Source organism: Ovis canadensis, chromosome 1 (assembly GCF_042477335.2).
Source record: "Ovis canadensis isolate MfBH-ARS-UI-01 breed Bighorn chromosome 1, ARS-UI_OviCan_v2, whole genome shotgun sequence".
Lineage (NCBI taxonomy): Eukaryota > Metazoa > Chordata > Mammalia > Artiodactyla > Bovidae > Ovis > Ovis canadensis.
The window spans coordinates 267,225,481-267,250,733 of record NC_091245.1 but is presented as its reverse complement, the minus strand read 5'-3'; the positions used below and the strand labels follow the sequence as shown (position 1 = coordinate 267,250,733).

At 45.4% G+C, this 25,253-nt stretch overlaps 1 protein-coding gene across 3 annotated transcripts in view; it reads right to left on the bottom strand.

Moving 5' to 3' along the window:
* The window catches only part of TRAPPC10 (trafficking protein particle complex subunit 10), a 78,362-nt gene that overhangs the window by 40,291 nt on the left and 12,818 nt on the right, over positions 1-25,253 (bottom strand). For all 3 annotated transcript variants that reach the window (XM_069566392.1, XM_069566399.1, XM_069566406.1), the window contains exons 2-5: positions 18,023-18,104; positions 13,618-13,753; positions 4,038-4,234; positions 1,645-1,840 (exon numbers count right to left, since the gene is read on the bottom strand). In XM_069566392.1, coding sequence (XP_069422493.1) covers positions 1,645-1,840; positions 4,038-4,234; positions 13,618-13,753; positions 18,023-18,104 — 611 coding nt within the window. The remainder of the gene's footprint in view (positions 1-1,644; positions 1,841-4,037; positions 4,235-13,617; positions 13,754-18,022; positions 18,105-25,253) is intronic.

Sequence of the window (25,253 nt, the reverse complement as noted above, 5' to 3'; positions counted from 1 at the left end):
AATCTTCTCCTTCATTTACTTATTAAACCCACTACTTATTTATATCTGTGGAGACACAAGGATACTAATTCTGTCCCACAGGGTGACCCTCTGGTCTGTCATTACTCATTTTCTGCACACACTGCTCCTGCTTTGGGTGTCAGGAGGCCCCTGGAGGTGGTGTGTGTGCTCCTTTGACAGACGTTCACCTTTTTCTTGAGCACCTGCTTACTTTCTGCTTCTAGAAAATATTGTATTTTCCCTAATTAGCCCTGGAACCAATCATGTCCACAAGGAGCCCTGGAAACTTTTATTGGAGAATGCAGTTTAGAAACCAAGATCTTAACACTAAGTCTGCTCACTGCTACTGAGGCATCATTTTCTCCAGACCCCATCAGAGGAGAGAGCAAAGCAATATTTACATGCACACATATTAATCCTCCCTCACACATACGTCAATATTTCTGAATCTATCTATCCAGCCATCCAGTTATCCAACCACGAGTTCACACTGATTCTAAACCAATACCACTGTGTTCATTTGGACTCTTCTCTTTCCTTGTCACTTAGGAAATAAGTTTAATAAGATTGAAGGGTAAAGAGATAGGGTAATCTGAAAGTTCTGTCACAGTCAGTCATACAGGGAATTATGAACACATTCAAACTCCCTTATGTTACGCAAATCACCCAAATATCACCACGATAGGAGCATCAGAATTAAGAGACAAACTTCAAAATTTCTAATTAGGGTCTTTTATTGATTCAAAGTGCAGTATTTCTTCAGTAATTAATATACAAGTGATATTTAAATATGAAAATTATGAAATAAGAAAATCATGCTTTTCCAGGCAAAACATGGTGAACAAAGAACAAGGACCCTAACAGCAACACTCTTATCCCTCTGCAGTGCAAGGAGAGTCTCCTCCCCCAAGCTCCTCTGTTTCACATCACTTTGTTCACTTAACACACTCTTCCTCTTAAAAAACAAGAGAACTGATTATAGACCACAATTTTTGGAAACCTGAACACTTTTGTAAGCTAGAATAAAGAAACCAGCTTAAGACAATCTTTCATTGGAACCCAAAGTTATAAAACTATGAGGAAACATACTTGGGACTCAGCACCAGGCAGGCAGTAGACATCTCATCATCAGGGTCATCACCAGTAGACAACCAGGAGGCCCAAGACACTAACAAAACCAGAACTGCTCTGAGGACAAGGTCATTTCATAAAAGGCTAGATGCCAAGCTCCGAAGCAGCGAGGCAGCTGACACAGGAATTACTCAGGAGACCATCTCCGATCTTCCTTAATAAGCCAAGAGAATGAAGCTGGCCCCTACACTGTCATTTGGTCTTATAGGAAAGGAAAGTAGCTCAGTCGTGTCTGACTCTTTGCAACCCCATGGACTGTAGCCAACCAGGTTTCTCAGTCCATGGGATTTTCCAGGCAAGAGTACTGGAGTGGGTTGCCATTTCCCTCTCCAGGGGATCTTCCTGACTGAGGGATCGAACCCGGGTCTCCCGCATTGTAGGCAGACGCTTTACCCACTGAGCCACCAGGAATATGTCCATATCAATGACCGTAAGAGAGCTGCCTTATTCACAAGAATGAAGAGGGAGGGAAAGAGAAGGAAGCAGTCTCACTCTATGTAATCACTCAGGTACCTGCACCATGAAGTATTCACAGAAACTCCAGCCTGGCTCGGTTCTCTTCTCCCTCAAGGTTCTCATGTCATCCTCAAACTTGCCTAGGTTTTTTGTAAAAGACATAAGTAGTAATGTCCTGAGTTTGGTCAGGAAGGCATTCCAGGATTCCTGAGTTCGGGAGGAGTCCTTCAAGGGATCGGAGAGCACGACACACCTGTGAAGACATGAACAGACTATGCAGAAAACACTCCAGCACAGAACCACTGCCCAACAGCAACCACGTTCTTGGGATGCAAACTGGCTTCCTCCCTCCTCTTCCTTTCTTCCCTCTAGAACTGGTGAAAAACATCAGGCAGGTGATGAGACCTCAGATGAGGAAATGGTTTCATCGTAAGCTGGTCTAAGGCCACGTAAGCAGTCAGTGAGTGCTGTTACGAGAGAGGTGCTGTGGGATGGATGGGGGGGGTTATGATGAGTCACAAGACTCAGACCCTATCTACAGGGTGCACTGGAAAATAAGGTGATTGCGCCTCAGTTCCCAAATCCCAGGTGCCCTGCCCACTTCAAAAACTTCTTTGGGTTCCCTGCGACTGACAGACTAAAATGCAGGTGTTTTACATGGTACCTGAGGACCATGACAACATGGACCAGCCCGGTTGTCCAGTTCTGATTCCTATTCTCTCCAGTTCAAGCACACTCAGCTTCTCAGCCTCTCCTGTCTTTCTACCAACACCTTCCTACTCACCCCACACAACCCTGCTCAGCTGACACACCCTCACTGACCCTCTCCCCAGCTGCTCCGAGCTCAGCCCCACCGACTCCATGACCAGTGCGGTCAGTGGCCCCTGGAAACACTTCTCACTGTTAGTCTGTCTCTCCCAGCAGCCTGAGCTCAAGAGGAGCGTCAATAAACAATAAATAAAGGCTTAGAAGGATGGGGCTTAACTTCTGGCACTTCCCTGGTGGCTCATACAGTAAAGAATCCACCTGCAATGCTAGAGACTCAGGTTCGATCCCTGGGACAGGAAGATCCCCTGGAGAAGGAAATGGCAGCCCACTCCAGTATTCTTGCCTGGAGAATCCCAGGGACAGAGGAGCCTGGTGGGCTACAGACATAGGGTTGCAGACTCAGAGAGGACTGAGTGACTGAACAACAACAACAAAGGTAGGATACAATTTCGCTACAAGAAACTCTGTATCCATAGTGTACAAATCTTAAAGCATACAGTTACATGTTTCCAGTGGATCTGGAAAAGATAACCTGTTCATCCAACAGGTTGGAAAAGGTAACTTTCTCTATCCTTGAAAACAATATAGAGAGATGAGTAAATTTGAACTCAGAAATAACTTCTAAATATTGATGCTATGAATCTCAACATTTCTCCTCTATAAATATTTCACCTGAATTACCAGCAAGTGGCAAAATGAACAGATTTTTAGTTTCATTTCCTTTTGGCCCCATCATCCCCGCTGCAGGAAGGACCGATTCTATGGATTATCAACCAGAGGACAAAGGGTCAAACAGCCATAATCTAGATGGCCCACCAGATGAGTAATCAGCACCAAGAAGGAAATTTTAAAACTGGTAGCTGGCCTTAATTTCAGTCACCCCACCCCATTAGATACTGTTTCTTCCCCTGAAAGATAAAGGGGTCTAGGCAGCTCACTCCTAAGCCCCCTCCCCAGTGGGAGTAATATGCATTTGTTCACTGTATGAGCTGCTAGGGTCTACTGGCCCAGTAGTTTCTCCTTAAGGCCTTAAGGATTGCAATCATCCACGTTTATTTCCGACCAGATGCAGAGTTCTCTACTACAGGGGTGGATGAAAAAAGAAACCTACATGAACAGCAACCACCGAAACAGTATTTTCCTTCAGTGCTTATCAACAGACAATACATCCGTTACACTCTCCATCCCTCATTAAGACTGTCAATGTTTACTGTTTCCAGATCTTCTCCTTATTAATTAAAGCAACAAACAAACTAAGCTTCAGAAATTCCCATCAAGTGTTGTTAACTCAGAAAAGGAGAACCCAAAGCAGCAGATGAAGTCAGGGCTGGTGGGGGCCGATCTGAGCAGAGCAGCGTCCACAGAGCAGGCACCGGCGTGGCAAGGAGCTCCGGGCAGGGCCCTCCCTGTCACTGGGACGCCGCTGCAAAGACAACACGTGTCAGCAATACTCACCAATAGCCTGGAAATGCACAAAAACTTCTACCCAATTTTCCTTTTAGGGACTCGATTAAGGAGACAATTAGGGAGGGGCCTGGTCTCCTCTGCTGCATCCGCCACATGCTCAAGCACCAGGCGCAGGGCAGGCGCTCGCAGAGCAAATACTTACAATCACCTGGGAGCCAGTAAACTATCGCACCTAGACGTCAGCCCAATGAGGTTAACCGCAAACACACACGTACCTGTCACTCTGTTTATTACAGAAATCATTTCTTATTTTGTCCACAATGGAAGTTCGAGGAAGTATGTTGGTTTTGTTTTTTTTCTTGGCATCATTTTCAACCACCACAATTAACCAGTCCACGGAGCTATAAGCTTTCAGAACATTCTGCCACTTGGTGAGGTCATCCTTTACCGTAGCTTTATATACTTCAGTATCCTGAAAATAAATGAGTCACCGTGAACGCAGATTTATCAACACCCTGTAGTTTATTCGGCAAAAGAGCCTGATAACAGAGAAGGCAGCACGCTTTTCTGCTCTGGGACACAGACACTCCATGGAAAGTCCGTGGCCGGTCCCAGCTACGGGCGCTCAGGGCAGGCTCCCACCATGTCCCAGGTGCACGTTGTCCCTGAGCCCAAGGGCACCGAGGGGAGGTCCTCCAACGTTACGAGGAAGAACTGGAAAGGCAGAGGGCCGAGCACACTGCCCACCAAGACACACTCTGCTAAGAAGGCTGGGATTTTAAAACCCAGGTCTGCAGGGCTAGGGCCCTGGGCCCAAACACAGCAGGGTTCCCTCCCGTCACGACCCCGCCATGACAGGAAAGGGGAGCGGCCGGTCCCGCCGCAGGCCCACTGCCACCTGGGGGCGGGGGCCTCCCCATGGTCTCCTCCAGAGCCCCATGGCACTCCAGGAGCCCCCAGAACCACTCCAATGTCAACGCCACTCGCAGGCCATGTCAGAGACAAGGCAGCTGTAGAGGTGACCCAGTCAAAGAAGACAAACCAGGACTTTTGGAAATGTTTCTCATTCCCATGGCCTCAACAGGGGAGCCAACATGGGACTGGAAATCAAGGCTACTCCTGACTTGGGGCCTAAACGCCAGCCTGCTGGAGACAGTAGTCCTTCTGCCCGGATAATCAACAAGCCCAGCCTCGGCTCTCCTCCAGAGAGAAGCAGGGAGACACAAATTCTCCTTGCTCTGTAACTGTTTACAACTGATCTTATGCTCCCTGAATCCACTCAGCAGATTAAGAGCGAAAATCGAAACCAAGATGCTTAACTCATTTCAGTATCAGGTATTTAAAAACCTTTGGAAACTATAATTAATAGCTACTGTCTAAATATATTCTTTCCCTCTTTGAAGAGAAAGATTCCTTATTATTCTGCCCACCCATATTTTCTCTGGATTTCTTTAGTCTCTTTTGAATAATACTCATGTGACTGATCCATGAATAAGTTAAATCTCAAATTCTGTATCAAGTACCTCCCTTTGATTTAATCAGTAAGTGAAAAGTTTCAAAAGGCAGTACTTAAAAATGTTAAAAACTGCTATGTCCTCAGTGTAACTCTGAAACAACTACAATCTGAAAAAGAACTTCTGGCGAAAAAGAAAACCATCCCGCAAAATTCTGACTTCTGTGAATTAACATCCAACAGTAACACACTCACATAGTGCTTATTTTCCACACAATGGCAGTGCTTAGGACCAGAAGTTTTACAAGGTTGGTGTTCTGTCAGAACCCAACCTGACCCCAGGAAAGTGAAACCAGAAGGCCAGGGGGCGGCAGCCCTGGATCCGGCAGTTTCAAAATCAAAGCACAGATGCAGATCCCAAGGCCCACCAGACAGGAAGAGGTGAGGCAACATGACAAGCTCCAAGGAGGCCTTCGCCAGAACCCACCACAAGGGGGGCAGTCACACCCCAAGGGGACACCAGCCCCTCTCCTGGGGACGCTGTGGGTGGCAGCCTGCAGGGACTCTCAGAAGAGGCCTCACTGAGCAGCAGGCAGGACAGAGTCCCCCAAAGTCCTAGAGGAATCAGGACAGAGGCCAGCCCATGGCTCACGATGGTGAGCAAACAACAAACGTTCCAAGAGAGGCTCGGTGACTCTGCAGAAGAGGAACCCAAGCTGAACCCATGGGGCTAAGGGTCTCTCAGGAAACCACAGTGAAGAGAGGAAAACCCCATCATGGAGGAGAGTGCCTGGCTTCTCCAGCTGGAGAAAGTCACACACACAGAAAGGGAAGGAATGAGGACTGACCCTGTGTGCTGCACTGGAACTGGGCTGTGTGTGTGCACACGTTCACATGCATGGGCACAGAGAGTTACGTATGGAGGTAAACACCTGTGTAAACACACATGTGGGGGACACATACACATATACACACATATATCCTCCAACCTAGTGCTGTTCTTAGTCGCTCAGCCTTGTCTGAGCCTTTGTGACCTCACGGACTGCAGCCCACTAGGCTCCAATCTAGACAGTGTATTAAAAATCAGAGACATCACTTTGTCGACAAAGGTCCATATAGTCAAAGCTATGGTTTTTCCAATAGTCATGTATGGATGTGGGAGTTGGACCATAAAGAAAGCTGAGCACCAAAAAAGATGCTTTCAAATTACGGTGCTGGAGGAGATTCTTGAGAGTCCTTTGGACTACAAGGAGATCAAATCAGTCAATCCTAGTGGAAATCAACCCTGAACATTCACTGGAAGGACTGATGCTGAAGCTAAAGCCCCAATACTTTGGCCACCTGATGCAAAGAACCAACTCATTGGAAAAGACCCTGATGCTGGGAAAGATTGAGGGCAGGAGGAGAAAGCGGTGACAGAGGATAAGATGGTTGGATGGCATCACTGACTCAATGGACATGAGTTTGAGCAAATTCCAGGAGATAGTGAAGGACAGGGAAGCCTGGTGCGGCTGCAGCTCATGGGGTCGCAAAGAGTCGGACACAGCTTGGCGTTTGAACAATAACGACAACAACAATAAAAAGGATCGAATTTAAAAGTAACTTAAATAAAGCACAAGAAAATTTCTGGGATTACATAAAATAACATCACCAAACAAGATAAAATTCACAGTGACTAGCATCCAATAAAAAACTGCCAGGCAGGTAAAGAAATAAGAATATAAAAATCTATAAAAAGCAGAAAAATCACTCAAAAGAAACAGACTCAGTAAATACAGATAACAGAGTCAGTAGACAAGGCCATTAAAATAGCTACTGCTGCCATATTTCATATGTTCATGAAGGCAGAGAAAGACTGATGCTAAGCAGAGACAGGAAAGATATTTTTAAAGAAGGAGAAGACCTCTGAGGAACTCAAAGAGATGAAAAGCAATGTCTAAACTGAAAAATACACTGGGTAGGACTAAGAGCAGATTAGACACTGAAGAAGAAACAATCAGTTAACGTGAAGGCATAGGAACAGAAATTATCCAAATGAAACACACAGAGAAAAAGACTGATGAAACAGCCACAGTGCAGTGACTTGGGAGACGTCAAGTGACCTCATACAGAGATAACTGGCATCCCCAAAGGAGGGAAGAGGATCAGAAAAAATATTTGAAGAAATAATGACCAAAAATGTTCCAAATTTGATCGAAATTATAAATCCCAAAAGTAAAAAAGCAAAAACAAAAACCCAAAATCCAAGCACAAGAAATGAAGCTCCACCATGGCATATCATAATCAAACTGCTTAAAATCACTGATAAAGAAAAAGAATCTTAAAACAACAAAGGAGGGCTTCTCTGGTCGTCCAGTGGTTAAGAATCCACCTGCCAATGCAGGGAACACTAGCTCCATCCCTGGTAAGAGAAGATACCACATGCCAGGGGACAACTGGGCCTACGTACCACAACTGCTGAGCCTGCGCTCTAGAGCCCACGAGCCACAACTACTATGGCTGCGCACCTCAGAGCCTGTGCTCCACGAGAGAAGCCACCACAATAAGAAACCCACGCACCACAACTAGAGCGTAGCTCTCACTTGCTACAACTAGAGAAAGCCCATAAGCAGCAACCAAGACCCAGTGCAGGCATAAATCAATCGATCAATCTGGGGAAAAAAAAACAAAGGAAAGACATTTTACGTACAAAATAACAGTCAAAAATCAAAGATGTTTCATGGGTAACAATGGAAACCAAAGACAGTGAAGCAACATCTTCTAGGTGCTGAAAGCGGGGGCGGGGCGGGGAGAACCTTCAAACAAGACCTCTCTATCAGGGAAATATTTTCCAAAAATAAAGACAATATAAATAGCTCCTCAAATATTTAACGGCTGAGAAGAACTCATCACCAATGGACCTGTACTATACAGAAATTGAAAGAAGTCCTTCAGGCAGAAAGAAATTAATACCAACTGAAAATCTGGATCCACACACGGAAGGGGATGCACTGGAAATGGTAAACATGCAGGCAAATACGAAAGACACACTTTCCCAGGTTTATTTTCTTAAAATCATGCTTGATGGTTTACAGCAAAAACAACAACAATGTACTGTGGGGCCTACCACACACGTAAGACTGAGTGTAAGCCACACTAACCCAAGGCAGGGGCATGAAAGGCAGTGCTGTGACTGTCGCATACTGTCTCAAGCAGCACAACAGATGTGGAGGAAGGAGGTGTCGCTTACAGTGTGGACTATAAACCCAAAAGCAACCACTAAAATAACACAACGGAATTTTACTTCTAAATCTAAAATCCTAAACGTTGTCAACTTGTTCCAGGAATTTTTCTCAATAAAAGGAAAAGTGAAAGTGAAGTCACTCAGTCATGACTGACTCTGGGTCCCTACAGACTGTAGCCCACCAGGCTCCTCTGTCCATGGGATTTTCTAGGCAAGAATACTGGAGTGGGTTGCCATTTCCTTCTCCAGGGGATCTTCCCAACCCAGGGATCAAACTCAGGTCTCCGACACTGCAGGCAGACTCTTTACCGTCTGAGCCACCAGGGAATCCCATGGTGGGATTCTCCACCCATGGAAATTTTCTTAATAGATGATAACCAAAACTAAAACAGAAAAATAAAAAATAAAAAACTCCACAGGATTCCTACTAGGAAATATAAGTTTAAGGAGGAAAAAAATCATCTATAATGTCCACCTGATGCAAAGAGCCAAATCATTGGAAAATACCCTGATGCTGGGGAAGACTGAAGGCAGGAAGAAAAGGGGACAAGAGAGGATGAGATGGCTGGATGGCATCACTGACTTAACGGACACGAGTCTGAGCAAGCTCTGGGTAGTGAAGAACAGGAAAGCCTGGCGTGCTGTAGTCCATGGGGTCACAACGAGTCGGACCTGACTGAGTGACTGAACAACAACATAATGTCCGTAAACGCTAAATACATCATGCAGTAAAAATGTAAGACTTTTATGAAAAACATAACAAAAACACAGTACAAAAGAACATAAAGAAGCCATAAAGAATGGTTCCCAGAGGAGAAGATTCATCATCATTAAAATTCTTCTCAGATGAATGTATTAATGATTTCAAGGCAATCCCAATCAAAACACTTACAGTCCTCTGCTTTTCTCTTTTCAATCAGTTATCTATGACTTTGTAACAAACCACTAAGAACAGAGTGGCCCAGAAGACTGACTGCTCCCAAGTCTACAGCTCGCCTGCTCCACCTGGTGTCAGCTGTGGCCCTGGGATATATTTAAAGTCACATCTTTAAAGATCTATATCACTAAAAATTTAAGAATGAAGATAAATGTATTTCCAACTCAAAACCATTAGGAAAAGAACAAAGTAAACTATAAGAAAACAAAAGGAAGGAGACAGTTAAAAAAAAATGAAAGCAGAAATTAATGAGATAGAAAACGTACCAACTGTGTATCAGACTAACAAATGAAAATCCTGGTTCTGGAGGAAAGGGGAGAATCAAGCTAGCTAATTTCATCAAGAAAGAAAAAAAAAAAACACCAATATACAAATAAGAAATAACAACTATTGACAGAGAAGTAACTATTGACAGAGCACATTTTAAAAGTAGAAAAGATACTACTTCATACATCTCAATGGAAAGAGATTTTAAATTTTAACTGAAATGTAAAATTTGTAAGAATAACACAGTTTATCAAAGTAGACAAATGGTTAAAACAGACCAACTTCCATGGAAGGGACACAGAACATAATCAAGAAACTATCCAATGAGAGTGCCGGGCCCAGATGGTTCCTCAGGAGAACTCTGTCAAGTTATGAATCAAGCACGACATTGATAGCTAAACCTTATAAACACAATACACAAAAAAGTTAAAGACCAAGCACTTGTGAATGCAGATGCAAGAACTCCTAAATAAAATGAACAGACACCAATGTCACATTAAGAAAATAATACTCTGACCAAGTGGAATATACCAGGAATACGAGTATAGTTCAAAAATACCCATTACCAGTAATGTAATTCAACGTGCTTTATTGACTATGCCAAAGCCTTTCACTGTGTGGATCACAATAAACTGTGGAAAATTCTGAAAGAGATGGGAATACCAGACCGCCTAACCTGCCTCTTGAGAAATCTGTATGCAGGTCAGGAAGCAACAGTTAGAACTGGACATGGAACAACAGACTGGTTCCAAATAGGAAAAGGAGTATGTCAAGGCTGTATATTGTCACCCTGTTTATTTAACTTCTATGCAGAGTACATCATGAGAAACGCTGGACTGGAAGAAACACAAGCTGGAATCAAGATTGCCGGGAGAAATATCAATAACCTCAGATATGCAGATGACACCACCCTTATGGCAGAAAGTGAAGAGGAACTAAAAAGCCTCTTCATGAAAGTGAAAGAGGAGAGAAAAAAAGTTGGCTTAAAGCTCAACATTCAGAAAACGAAGATCATGGCATCTGGTCCCATCACTTCATGGCAAATAGATGGGGAAACAGTGGAAACAGTGTCTGACTTTATTTTTGGGGGCTCCAAAATCACTGCAGATGGTGATTGCAGCCATGAAATTAAAAGACACTTACTCCCTGGCAGAAAACTTATGACCAACCTCGATAGTATATTCAAAAGCAGAGACATTACTTTGCCGACTAAGGTCTGTCTAGTCAAGGCTATGGTTTTTCCTGTGGTCATGTATGGATGTGAGAGTTGGACTGTGAAGAAGGCTGAGTGCCGAAGAATTGATGCTTTTGAACTGTGGTGTTGGAGAAGACTCTTGAGAGTCCCTTGGACTGCAAGGAGATCCAACCAGTCCATTCTGAAGGAGATCAACCCTGGGTGTTCTTTGGAAGGAATGATGCTAAAGCTGAAACTCCAGTACTTTGGCCACTTCATGTGAAGAGTTGACTCACTGGACAAGACTCTGATGCTGGGAGGGATTGGGGGCAGGAGGAGAAGGGGACAACCCAGGATGAGATGGCTGGATGGCATCATGGACTCGATGGACGTGAGTCTGAGTGAACTCTGGGAGATGGTGATGGACAGGGAGGCCTGGCGTGCTGCGATTCATGGGGTCGCAAAGAGTCAGACACGACTGAGTGACTGAACTGGACTGAACTGAACTGAAGTGAGAAAAATCATATGATTATCTCCACCAGGTATGACAAAGCCTTTAACAGAATTCAACAGTGTATTCCTAATTTTAAAAACTCTCAAGAAAATAGGAATGGATGGAAGTTCCTTCACACACTGACTCAAATCCACCTGATTCCCACAGCCATCGCCCTACTTACTGGGGGGTACCAATCACAGGCATTCCCACTGAATCAGGAACAAGGAAAAGATACTCACTGTCTCCACCACTAATAGACCATGTCCTAGACCAGGAAAGTACTCTGAGACATAACTGAAAAGGAAACAGTAAGACTCTCTGCAGGTGGCATCATAGGATGACTGGAAAACCCCAGACTTTGGGGCCTGCAAACACTGGTTTTGAGAACCAATGACAAAACAAACTCAAACAATAAAAAAAAATTCAGCAAGGTTAACATGAAAAAAAAAAACAAAAAAAACCAACCCAACAGTTTCCATATACACAAAAAATCACCAACTGGAAGATATTATAATGTGAGAAAAAAATCCCACTGACCATAGCAACAAAAAAGGTAAAATACTTAGAAAAGGAATTTAATACTAAGGTTCATATGAAAAAATAAACATGCCAGGGCAACTAGGCAAATACTGAAAAGAATGACCCCTGAGAGTGACCAGCCCAACCAGGTCTGAACATGGGCTGTCAGGCCAGGGAAAGCACGCACTGCACACAAGCTCCAAACTCTTCTCAGCCAGCCTGTTTCAGGCTGTCGTGTGGGTATGGCAACTCTGAAACTATACTATGCACACTGCAGGCCTGAGCAGATAAGTGAATGTGCCCACGTTGTCAGGGCCAGGGTGGATACAAACACAGAACAGGTTAAGGCAAGAAAGCGCCCTGGGGTAAGGCTAAAACCAGAGGCATCAGTACTGAGTCATGATTTCTAAGACACGTGCTTTCAGAGCCCTGTGGAGTCCACTGGCACAGTAGCAGGGCCACTCCCGCCATGCCAGGGGATCAAGGCCTTGAGAAAAAACGGCTGATTTCAACACAGGGGTAGCAAAGGGACAAGAACCCAGAATACTGTCATGCCGAAAGTTAGAAAGTGCTCAGAAGGCCACAGGAGCCAGTCTGAAGTGACTCTCACTGGCCAAACCTGAGATAACTTGAACATCAAAATAAGGATAATGAACTGTAAAGCACTGAAAGAGAAACCCACACGGGTTTCTGATAACTTGGGAAGGTGTGCAGGCTGTGGTGATGTCTGGGTCAGGAAGAGTCAGCCTTGGGCTAAATCCAATCTGGATGTTGGAGGATTCCCGTCACTGTGCCACAGGAGTGCCTCCCTGCACACACACTGCGCCCATCACATGGCTTGTGCTGACCTCTGTGCTCCCCAGGAGTTCAGAGCACTGCTACGTGCCAGGCAGAGGCTGCCTATGTGCCTGGTCCAATAAAACCCCAGGCGTCGCATCTCTAACGAGGCCCCCTGGTGGACAACACCTCACATAAGCTAGCCTAAGAGTTCCCAGGGAAGAAGCCTGTCCCATGTGACTTCACAGGGAAAGGCTACAAAGTCAGCAACGTCAAAAGCACGTGGGGTGAAGGGAGCCCAGGCGTGAGCTTCCAGTCCTTTCTCATAAGAACTACAAAAACTACTCTGGCATCCTCAGATCCAGGTTAAAACGTCACAATGTGTAATGATTCATGTACTCTGTACACTGCTAAATGCTTATTTTGTTAGAGTTGAAACAGAACAAATGATCCACAGAATTTTCTATTCATTCATGAAAGAAGAATTCAGGTTCATGAGTACAGAACTGCCAAGTACGAGTAAAGGCCAGGGTGCCCACAGCAGCAGTGTCTGCTCTCTCAACGGGCCATCACAGAGCACTTCCTGCACCAGACTCGGGGGGTGAGTTAGGAGACCGATCCCTGCCCACAGAGAACCTGCCAACCAGCACCAGAGACAGGCAAGGATTCTCAAGGAGAATAACAGCCATGTGGTGACTACAGGGTGCGAGGAAAACAAAGCTGAAAGGAAATGTTAGAAATAGCTAGTGCCCACCAGGACACAGGGAGACGGCTCACAAGAACTGGAAACACAGGCAGTAACGTGGCGACTGTAACTTGGTGATTACGATGAGAACACTGCACTGCGCCAGAGCAGAAATAAGCCATGGCAAAGTCACACACTGAAGAACAGAGAAAAGAGAATACCAAAAAATTAAAACAGTAAACTTTAAAAAGTATAGCTGTCTCAGCAAAACCCAGACCCGTGAGTTCTCAACCCATTGTAACATTCCCCGGAATGAATACTCACACAGCACTCTGTCCAGTAAATGTGCAGGAAGGGGAAGGTCAGCAGGGCTTTGTTCCCTTCTTTGGGCAGCAGCTCCTCTTTGAACTGAACGAAGTTAGACTCCAGGTGGATCATCTTTGGAGCCCGGCCATAGGACCTATTAACAATTGTGAACGAGTCAGAGAAACGTGAGAGCGTTCAGCAGAAGGAAAAGGGGAAAAAAGACAACAATCCAATCATATCTGTGCGTTCAGAAGTGCGTAGGTGATACTAACCCTGAGTTTTAACTAGTATATGTTCCATTTGAAAAGATGCTATAAATCACTTTAAACACAGTTCATGTGTCAAAGCTCTTCATAACTCCATTTGCAACAATACAGACTTCTGAGAAAAATAAATGTCAGTATACAGTCACCATAAAAGAAGCAGAGTGTTTCCCAAATGTCAAAAGTGCAGTTTGAAACTACCAAAGCTTTAAACTGCTCTCGTGTTTTTGCAACAAACTGCATTATCCAAAAAAGAGAACTGTCTGGTGAAAAAGAACAGGTTTCTGTTTGCACAGGCCCCCGTTGCAGGGCCTGGGCTCCGGGCACGCAGGCTTCAGCAGCTGCGGTGCACGGGCCCCCGTTGCAGGGCCTGGGCCCCGGGCACGCAGGCTTCAGCATCTGCGGTGCGCGGGCCCCCGTTGCAGGGCCTGGGCCCCGGGCACGCAGGCTTCAGCAGCTGCGGTGCACGGGCCCCCGTTGCAGGGCCTGGGCCCCGGGCACGCAGGCTTCAGCAGCTGCGGTGCGCGGGCCCCCGCTGCAGGGCCTGGGCCCCGGGCACGCAGGCTTCAGCAGCTGCGGTGCGCGGGCCCCCGCTGCAGGGCCTGGGCCCCGGGCACGCAGGCTTCAGCAGCTGCGGTGCGCGGGCCCCCGCTGCAGGGCCTGGGCCCCGGGCACGCAGGCTTCAGCATCTGCGGTGCGCGGGCCCCCGCTGCAGGGCCTGGGCCCCGGGCACGCAGGCTTCAGCATCTGCGGTGCGCGGGCCCCCGCTGCAGGGCCTGGGCCCCGGGCACGCAGGCTTCAGCAGTTGCGGTGCATGGGCTCGCAGCTGCTGGGCTCTAGAGCGCAGGCTCAGTGGCTATGGGTCACGGGCTTATTGTTCTGTGGCACGTAGGATCTTCCTGGAACAGGGACCAAACCTACACTGGAAGGCAGATTCTTACCCACTGCATCACCAGGGATGTCCCGTCCTCCAATTTTCCTCAATCCAAGAACAAAGGTCCCACAAGCTACACGCATCTAATTGATGGCTATCATAGAGTATGGACACTGTTTAATTATACTTCTAAAAATAAATTAGACCACATACGTCTCTTTTGCACACCTCTATTTTCAACCTCTAGTGAGTTGTGTCTCTTTTAAATATCTACAGGTGGATTTTCTTCTTTTTGTCTAACCTAAGGAGTCTCCATGATGAATAAACTGAAAACCACCATACTGAATGCTATTATGCTTTAACTTGTGGATTTTCTATTTCACGCTAGTTTTTTTCTGTCTTTGGTGAGATTAATCAAGTTTTCTTTTTCCTTCCTTTTTCTATGTTACCTTGAAAGTTTAATCTTCTATTTCTTTTCTGTTATTATTTACATTTTAATATTTGAATGCATAAACTTTAATTTCCCTTTCAAAAACTACAGTTAAGTGTCTATCCTTGAACAGGACAAAGATATTACAGTTTTCTTTCTGCTTTCTTCCACACTCTGAAATTTTATATTTTTAATTTTTAAAAGCACTGACACCATAAAATAGTGAAATATTTGTTATGACTTGCTTTCAGGCAGCTGCTCCCTTCACTCTGTGAATTCAGGGTTCATGTTCCTGACACATGTGTTTTCCTTGGGACACATTCCTTAATTACTTCAGAGACAGTAGTACAGCTTCTGATCATACACATCTGAAGGTGTTCCTGTTGACAGTATGTTTCCAGCTATTTCCATGCTGTGGCGGCAGCGAATGTAAGACGGGAGCAGGGCTCTGGAGAGCATGGTGTGGTGGTGTGCAGACACCCCGGGCCCAGCCGGTACCCTGTCTCAAGGCCGGGGGAGGCTGAGACCGTCTTCCTGCTGCGTGACTGGGAATAATACACAACTCTAGAGTCAAGATGGGGCTTCTCAGAGCTCAACTCTCAGTCTCCTTAGAACTCAAGTCAAGGCGGGGCTTCCCTTGTGGCTCAGCTGGTAAAGAATCTGCCTGCAATGCGGGAGACCCGGGTTTAATCCCTGGGTTGGGAAGATCCCCTGGAGAAGGGAAAGGCTACTCACTCCAGTATTCTGACCTGGAGAACTCCATGGACTGCATGGGGTCGCAAAGAGTCGGACACAACCAAGAGTCAAGGTACAGCCTTCGAGTCAGGGTGCTCCTCTTCAGTGCTCTATCTTAGGCTGCATTTTAATTGCTGTTAGAGACTGCAGACTCGGTTTTTCTTTTCTCCCTATTTCCTGATGTGGCTTTTTGTTCGCTTGGTTTTGTTTTCATTCTGCTTCACATCCAGCAGCCCCCGAAATCTCTGAACTCACTTCTGGGAAAACCTGGACACCAGTTCCTCAAGCAGGGCTGGTCTCTCCACCCGCTCCACAATCACTTCTGAAATACCTACTACAGAGACATGGAAACCTATGGACTTAGCCTTCACGGCTCAGCTTTCCTCTCGGACCTCCATTTCTGGCTCTCAGCTCTCAACTCCGGAGTTCCCAAGTGCAATCTCCCAATTCATCACTCTGTTCTTCAGCTACACAGAAGTTCAGTGCATGAAGTCAAGTTTCTGCTTCAGTTTTGTTTCCCAATATCTAATCAATTACATTTTTGCCAAAGTGAAATATACATACTTTAACATGTCAAACAGTACTAAAGAGCCACACACACATACACCCCTCTGCACTTGGTCTTGCCCTTTTCTCCCAAAGTCCTGGGCCCTGTCACCTGTCAGGGACCCGTCTGCTTCTCAGGGTGTCCCCTCTGCAGACACACAGAGGGCTTTCCCTCCCATTCCTCTGTCCATCCTTCTGCTCCCAGAAAGATAACCAGGTCTCTGCTGCTGCCTCCTCTGCCTGTTCTGTCCTTAAACATTTAGGCCTTTCCAGTACTCTTCTCTCAATTAGTTTTCAAGAAGGTGAAGAAAAGAATATGCATATTAAATCTATGCAGGGTCTCCATTCCATTTTTTCCTCATAAGCCCATTTCTCATTTCCTTTATCTTTCTGAATGTTTGAATAATGTATACTTGTTTGAAATCCTTTCCAGATCACTCCATTTCTTCAGATATTATTAAATTCTTCCATTTGCTGAATTGTTTTCTCTCATTCACAGCACTGGGCCTCCTCAATAGTTGAATAATTTTCCTGTAAGAGAATTCTCCCAGTCCTGTACATTCTTTATATTACATTTTGGTAAATAAATACATTCCTTGTAACACTAAGCAGGCACAAAGATTAGACTAGACTCAACAGAGACCCTGGTAAAGTCATCCAGAATGTTAATTCTTCAGGTCAGGAGGGTAAAAACTGGTGGTCAGAAAGGAATAATGTAGCAAGAAACAGAATTACATGAGCATGAATAACAACAGGAAATTTTTCATTCACCTTGGTTAAAATCAGACTGCCAGTATTAACAGGTATTAACAATATTAATATTATTAATAAACAGTGTTAACAATCTAAACACTTTCTACAAATAACATCTAATCTTACCAGAAGTTAGTTTTTCAGTGAAATAATTAAAAGTCAGTTAAGGGAAGGGAAGGTAAGTTGCTCAGTCGTGTCCGACTCTTTGCGACCCCATGGACTGTAGCCTACCAGGTTCCTCCATCCATGGGATTCTCCAGGCAAGAATACTGGAGTGGGTTGCCATTTCCTTCTCCAGAAGATCTTCCCAACCCAGGGACCGAACCCAGGTCTCCCGCGTTGTAGGCAGATGCTTTACCATCTGAGCCACCAGGGAAGTCAAAAGTCAGTTATTTCCTCAGAACAAGTCATTAGAGGAACAATTACAAACAACAGGGCCAACGGGAGGACTGATCTGATGGCACTCCTAATTTTAAAGATCATCCTCTGTCCAGCTTCTCATCCTTAAGAGAAGAGCCCAGGCACTCAGGGTGACAAAGCCCTGGTTAAGACGCAGAGGCACCAGCTCTACTGAGGAATATGGGTGCACATCTCCTTAACAGAATGCCACCAGGAGTCAGAAGTCACCTCTATACAAGGGGCCTGCAGCTCCGAAGACGTGTCCCATTTCTATCATCCTAGGTCTTGTTCAGAAAACAAGCCTTAAAAAAGGCTCACAGATTACGGGGCCTTCTTCTCAGTCTCCTTAGAACTCAGGCTCTCACTTTCACTGCTTCACTCACTCACACAAACACCTACAAAACAAGGAGGGAGATGCCATACCTCCTCCATTCCATCGGTTCTCTTGGAAGCTGCTGGGAAAGTGTCGGGTAAATGGAGGTAAATAAATTCTGATCTCCAGCACCTACAACAGGAATGAACAACTGTTAGGTAAATATAGGGAAAATGGGCTCTAAAACATATTAATTGGTATTTTTAGACAATTTAATAATTTAGCAAAATGACATCACAAAACAGGTTGTTTTGTATCTTTAAAGAAGTGGTCTCTAGAAAAGCCAGCACTTGATCTAACTTCGCGCCCACCTGGCCCCCTGAGGAGATAAATTCTCCCCAAGAGCGAGAAGAGGAGGAAGAGGTCTGACAGCTAAGGAGGGCAGAGCTGGACCAACCCTGCCCAGCCGCGTACCTGTGTCGGCTCCTACAGCCACTTCTTCAACTTAGATAAAACAGCCATGAAACTCCAGGCAGAAAAGGAAGCCAGGACAAGTGGATGTGAGTTTCTTCACCAAATTACAGCAGGCGCCAAGACACACAGGCTGCTCTCTGGTACCCAGGACACCAAACACACCTGCTCTCACTCGTTCTCATGGGAGCCCTGGAGGCAGATCCGACCACACACCGAGGAGAGAGGAGCTGCAAGGGCCTGGCGCTCAGAGTACACAGCTTGCTGGTGGCAGAGACCAGCGAGGAACTCGGGAGTCTCTGACTTCACAGCTCAGCTGTTAACTCAGCTCTTTCATCCCAGCCTTAACAGAACTGGAAAATCCACTTGGCTCTCCTAAAATGACAGTACAGCCACATCCTGCTTCAGCCTAGAAAGAGCCTTTCAATACCAGTGGCTCCGTCTCACACTCAGGAACCTCTACCGTTATGCAAAACCTTTTTCCAAGCTGCATTTATATTGATGGTAAAGAAATCATTGGGAAGTGATGTGGGCCACTGACATACTTACCTATTTTGCTACCACAAGCCTAAAAAAAAAAGAAAACAAAAACAAGACAAACAAAACGGAACCTTTCCCAAACCACATAACAATGTCAAGTCACTACAGAGAGGAATGATGTTTCTGGGCAACTGAGCTGATCCTCAGAGAAGCAGTGAGGCATGGGGACTGGACACAGATGCTGGAAGGTTGACCACCTGGGTCCCTTCTGAGCTACACCACCTACTAGCCGAATACGCTTGGGAAGACCATGTATCCTTTCTGTGCCTCAGGGACCATCTGTGAAATGGGAAAATAAGAATAGCTTCCAACAGGGCTATCGTGAGACTGAGTCAACACAATAACCTTGAACAAGGCCCAACACAGAGTAAATCGTTAATAAGGGTTACTATTAATAATTTATTGTTACCATGAAAACAGCTTTTAGGTTTTAACTCATCAGTTTTTATTGCAATCATGTCTTTGGTAATTGTCTTAGAAATCATTACAGTAAGAAAACCTTTAGTTAGCTTCTAATTTCTTATCTTTGAGTGCCAACTCCTGCTGCCTCTTGAAAAGGTTCTAGAATTAACATATTTTAAAAAAATCACTACTCTCTGCTAAAAAGAAATTAGGGCAACCACAGGGAAGCTTTCTTCTCTTTCATTCGGTTTTTTATATATATGCTCCTTGCAATAAAGTCTCACATAAAGGTACAAGTAACCTCTGCAACAGGGTAAACAAATGAAGCGCCTCCTACACACCCCCTTCTCAAGTGTCTCCCACAGGAAATCCTGTTATACAAGATAAAACTTGTCCAACTGGAGGCTGTAAAGTACCAATTTTTCTTACATTCAATCATGAAATAAACCTTTAATCTGTGTCCTAAATTTAATTTTAAAAGAGTACAGGTCAATTAACCCATCTGTCAAGGGCAGAGACATCCTCTGATAATAACTGGGCACTGAACATGTGACCATTTGATCTCAGCCCCTGTTAAGGAGCTGAACTGTGTCCCAGCAAAACTCATACACTGAAACCCTAACCCCTCAGCACCTCTGTTATGTGACTGTATCTGAAAGAGGTGAATAGGTGAGAACAAGGGCTTCTGAATGGGCCCTGATTAAATCCCTTCAGAAAGAAAGTGAAGTCACTCAGTCATGTCTGACTCTTTGCAACCCCATGGACCGTAGCCTACCACGCTCCTCCATCCACGGAATTTTCCAGGCAAGAGTACTGGAGTGGGTTACCATTTCCTTCTCCAGGGGATCTTCCCGACCCAGGGATCGAACCCGGGTCTCCCACATTGCAGCCAGACACTTTACCATCTGAGCCACCAGGGAAGTCGATTAAATCCCTCAGGCATCCTTACAAGAGAAGATGCGGACACACGGTCATGGGGGCGGGAAGGACCACGTGAGGATGCAGCAAGAAGACATGGCCCCCGACAAGCCCCCAAAGGAGGCCTCACGGCCAGCCCTGCCGACACCCTGACCTCGCCTCCAGCCTCCAGACAGCGAGGAATAAAGCTCTGCTGTTTCAGCTCCCCCACCCCCAGTCTGGAGGGTTACCCCGAGCACCCAAGCAAACTGACACAGTACCCGCTTTTCATTCCTACCCACTGAAACCCTATGCTGACTGCACGTGAAGAAAAACCACCATGATTTTCTCAGAATACACGGCTATTATTAATGACAATACTCGCAAGTTTTTATACTAAGTATTATGGAAAACAGAGGGAAGTATCTTTGAAAATGAGCTAGAAAGAGCCATAACAGACAGACAGGAAAGAGCTTATATGTAAAACCTCAGAAGAATAAAATCTCCATTCACTTGACAAGTAATTAAATTAACAATGTGTATTAATACTTTGTAGTGCCCCAAAACAGCCCAACCAGTTAGCAGAAAAGCCACTGGAGTGCTGAGGCCTGAACTGTAGGAGCAACTTCGTTTTGATCCCCTGGGCTGCACAGGGGCATGAGAACAACAGGGGCTCAGCTGTCAGAATACAGCCACTAGAAGCAAAAATGAGGCTTAAGACAACGTGTTGAGAGAACTTTGTTCAGAAAACTACTGTGTTTATTTTTGTTTCTCAAGAGGGCTACTAAGATTCACTCGGACTTCCCTGGTGGGCCAGTAGTTAAGAATCCGCTTCCAATGCAGGAGACACAGGTGTGATCCCTGGTTATGGAACTATGATCCCACACACATGCTGCGAGGCAACTAAGCCCCATGTTCCACAACAGGAGATGTCTGAGAGAAAGGCAGGCAGAGCCCTGGGTTCCTGACTACCTACGCCTCTCTTATGTCTGCCATTTGTGATCAGACTCTGGTCCACACACTCAGATATCTGAGGCAGACCTTCACTATTTTCTGAATTAGGACTGCATTCTCTGAGATTTTTAGAAGCATATATTTATGTATTAGTCACATAACTTTAAACTTTTTATTTTAAAAGCAGGTAAGAACTAATTAAATATGGCCAGTGTGTGTGTGGTGGTGAGGGGGAGGTGGTTTTTAAAAAAGATGATTTCATTGACTTAAGTATATATGGGTCACATTTCAATAAACTCAGCTGAACATTTTCTTAAAATTTTAAAAACAGAAGGACTTGGGAACTCAATTATAAAATAGTTGCTTTCACCAGCATTGAGAAGACACTGACACATGTCCAACAGAATGCAAGTAAATACAGACAAAGATGTGTCGTTTTGATTTTCACGTGCTAGCAAGGTAACGCTCAAAATCCTTCAAGCTAGGCTTCAACAGCACCAGATGTACAAGCTGGATTTAGAAAAGGCAGAGGAACCAGAGATCCAATTGCCAACATCCACTGGATCACAGAAAAAGCAAGGGAAAAAGAAAAAAGAAAAAGCAAGGGAATTCCAAAAACATATCTACTTCTGCTTCACTGACTAAGCTAAAGCCTTTTTGACTGTGTGGATCACAACAAACTGTGGAAAATTCTTAAAGAGATAGGAATACCAAATAGGAGACTTATCTGTCTCCTGAGAAACATGTATACAGGACAAGAAGCAACAAGTAGAACCAGACATGGAACAATGAACTGGTTCAAAACTGGGAAAGGAGTATGTCAAGGCTGTATACTGTCATCCTGTTTATTTAATTTATATGCAGAGTACATGATGCATGAATGCATCATTCATGGATGAAGCATTAGCTGGAGTCAAAACTGGGAAAGGAGTACATCAGGAAGAAATATCAACAACCTCAGGTATGTGGATGATACCACTCTAACGGCAGAAAGTGAAGACCTGAAGAGCCTCTTGATGAGGGTGAAAGAGGACAAGGAAAATACTGGCTTAAAGCTCAACATTAAAAAAACTAAGATCACGGCATCCAATCCCATCACTTCATGGCAAACAGATGGGGAAAAGTGAAAACTGGCAGCTTTTCTCTTTTAGGCTCCAGAATCAATGTGGACAGTGACTGCAGCCATGAAATCAAAAGACACTTCCTCCCTGGAAGAAAAGTGAAAGTGAAAGTCGCTCAGTGGTATCCAACTCTTTGTGACCCCATGGACTATACAGTCCATGGAACTCTCCAGGCCAGAATACTGGAGTGGGTAGCCTTTCCCTTCTCCAGGGGATCTTCCGAACCCAGGGATTGAACCCAGGTCTCCCACATTGCAGGCAGATTCTTTACCAGCTGAGCCACAATGGAAGCCCAAGAATATTTGAGTGAATACTGGAAGAAAAGCTATGACAAACCTAGACAGTGTATTAAAAAGCAGAGATATCACTTTGCCGATAAAGGTCTGTGTGGTCAAAGCCATGGTCTTTCCAATAATCATGTAGAGATGTGGGAGTTGAACCATAAAGAAGGCTGAGTGCTGAAGAATTAATGCTTTCGAACTGTGATGCCGGAGAAGACTCCTGAGAGTCCCCTGGACTCTCCTGGACAGCAAGAAGATCAAACCGGTCAATTCTAAAGGAAATCAATCCTAATATTCGTTGGAAGGACTGATGCTGAAGCTGAAGCTCCAATACTTTGGCCACCTGATGCAAAGAGCCGACTCACTGGAAAAGACCCTGACACTGGGAAATATTGAGGGCAGGAGAAGAAGGGAGGCAGAGAATGAGATGGTTGGATGGCATCACTGACTCAATGGACATGAGTTTGAGCAAGCTCTGGGAGATGGTAAAGGACAGGCAAGCCTGGTGTCCCTGGGGTCGCAAAGAGTTGTAAACTACCTAGTGAATGAACAACAAAAAGAGACAGTAAGAAATTGGCTATTTTTGAAACAACTCTAATTTCCAAAGAAGTCAATTATAACTAAAAATAGAAACCTGTAGGCCAGACAGTCTTTTAGACCCAATACACCATCACTAAGATCAGAGTCTAAGCAGAGCCGAGTAACATGTCCAGACCAAGCCCAGGAGGGCACAGCAGACCCGTCCAGCCGCACTCAGGGCCACTCACAGCTGAGGTCAGTCACACAGCATCGGCTGCACCCTCCAGCAACATAAACAGCAATGGAAACTTTCACTTTCAATCATTTTTTCTGCACAAAACTTTTAGGATCCACTAGAACTGCAACGTCACAAGGTTATTTAGTGTCAAACCATTTTAAAATCCTGATTTTCAGTTAACAGTCAACTGCGAGCAGAACAAAATCAGACTTATGCTGATACTTAAAGAGCAGAGGCTGAGTCCAGGGTCCTGTTCTGCGTGAAAGAGCCTCCAGCAGAGGAAAGGCACATGAAGCTCAACCCTGCAGGAATCAACATCCAACCAAACCATGTGAACTGGCTCTGTATGCGGTGGAGGTTAGAGAAAGATTCCCATCTGCATCTCAGCAACACTGCGTGTCTAGACTAGGCTAATATAAAGGCACCTAATCTCTTAATTGAGAAGAAAATATTTGTATCTCTGTTCAAAAAGCTATACGTTTGTTGTTGCTAATATAGCTGCAATATTTACGGTTATCCACTCCAGTGTTCTTGCCTGGAAAATCCCAGGGACGGGGGAGCCTGGTGGGCTGCCATCTATGGGGTCACACAGAGTCGGACACGACTGAAGTGACTTAGCAGCAGCAGCATATGCAGTATTTATGTATATGTAATATTTATGCAATCATTTTTTTTTTAATTTTAAGATTTGATGATGACATAAGACTGCATTTAGCACTAAGCCATCTACAGAAAGGGTAGCGTAAATAAACAAATGTGGTGCGAGTGCTCCAAAGCTACCAGTCATGCCTCGGGGGGAACAAAAGGTTAAACAGAAGAGCCACCTATTTGTTGGGAAGGACACAGGGCTTTCATACTTATAGAATCAGACATGTGTCAAGGGCATTCAGAAATTGACAGAATCGTCCTGCTCCCCTGGGGCCTGTGAGCATGTTACATTACACAGTAAGGAAGAATCAAGGTTGCAGATGGATTAAAGCTGCTAGTCAGCTGACCTTAAAATAAAGAGATGATCCTGGCTTATCCGGACAGGCCCACTGTGCTCCCAAGGGTCCTTACATGGGGAAGAGCCACAAGCACAGAGATGGCATCACAAGAAAGACCGAACTGGGGCCCAGAGAGAGAGTCAAGGGAGCAGGCGCCTCCAGCTGCTGGAGAGGGGATTCTCCCCTGGAGCCCTCAGAAGAAGCAGCCCTACCCACATCTCAGTCCAGAGAGAACCATGTCAGAATTCTGAATTCCATGACTCTGAGAAAATACCTCTGTGTTACTTTTAGGCACAAAGTCTACGTAATTTTTTACAGCAGTCACAAGAAACTGACACAACCATGAAAAGTGAAGTCATGGGACTGATTTAAAGCAAAGAAGGAAAAGCATTTGAGTTGCCATTCCCCGTCCCTCCCCCCAATCTATGTACTACTCCCAATCTGGTGATCCGGGAGGACTTGCTATTAGCACTAGAGGGTTTGGCCCCAGGTGAGAACTAGCTGACAGAAGTCAGAGGAGGGACCACTTGTTCACTGCGCAGTTGCTCATGCACTGTAAGCACGCTGCTCAGTCCCCCGGAGTCCTCCCAGCAGCCCGAGGGCCACCCCACACAGGGAAGCCTGGGCACCCACGGCTCCCCGCCCAGGTGAGTCAAGCAGCTCGTCAGCGTAAAGCTGCCCACTCTGGACTCAACATTATGCACTGCTGCTGCAAGACGCTTCTCTCGTTTTATTGTTTCTTGGGCTTCCTGGGTGGTTCACTGGTAAAGAATCAGCCTGCAATGCAGGAGATGTGGGCTTGATCCCTGGGTTGGGAGGATCCCCTGGAGAAGGAAACAGCAACCCACTCCAGTGTTCTTAAATCACAACCTGGCCCATCCTGCCATCTCAGCACTGGCTTTCCTGACAGGTCTGGTCACCAGCTTCCGCAG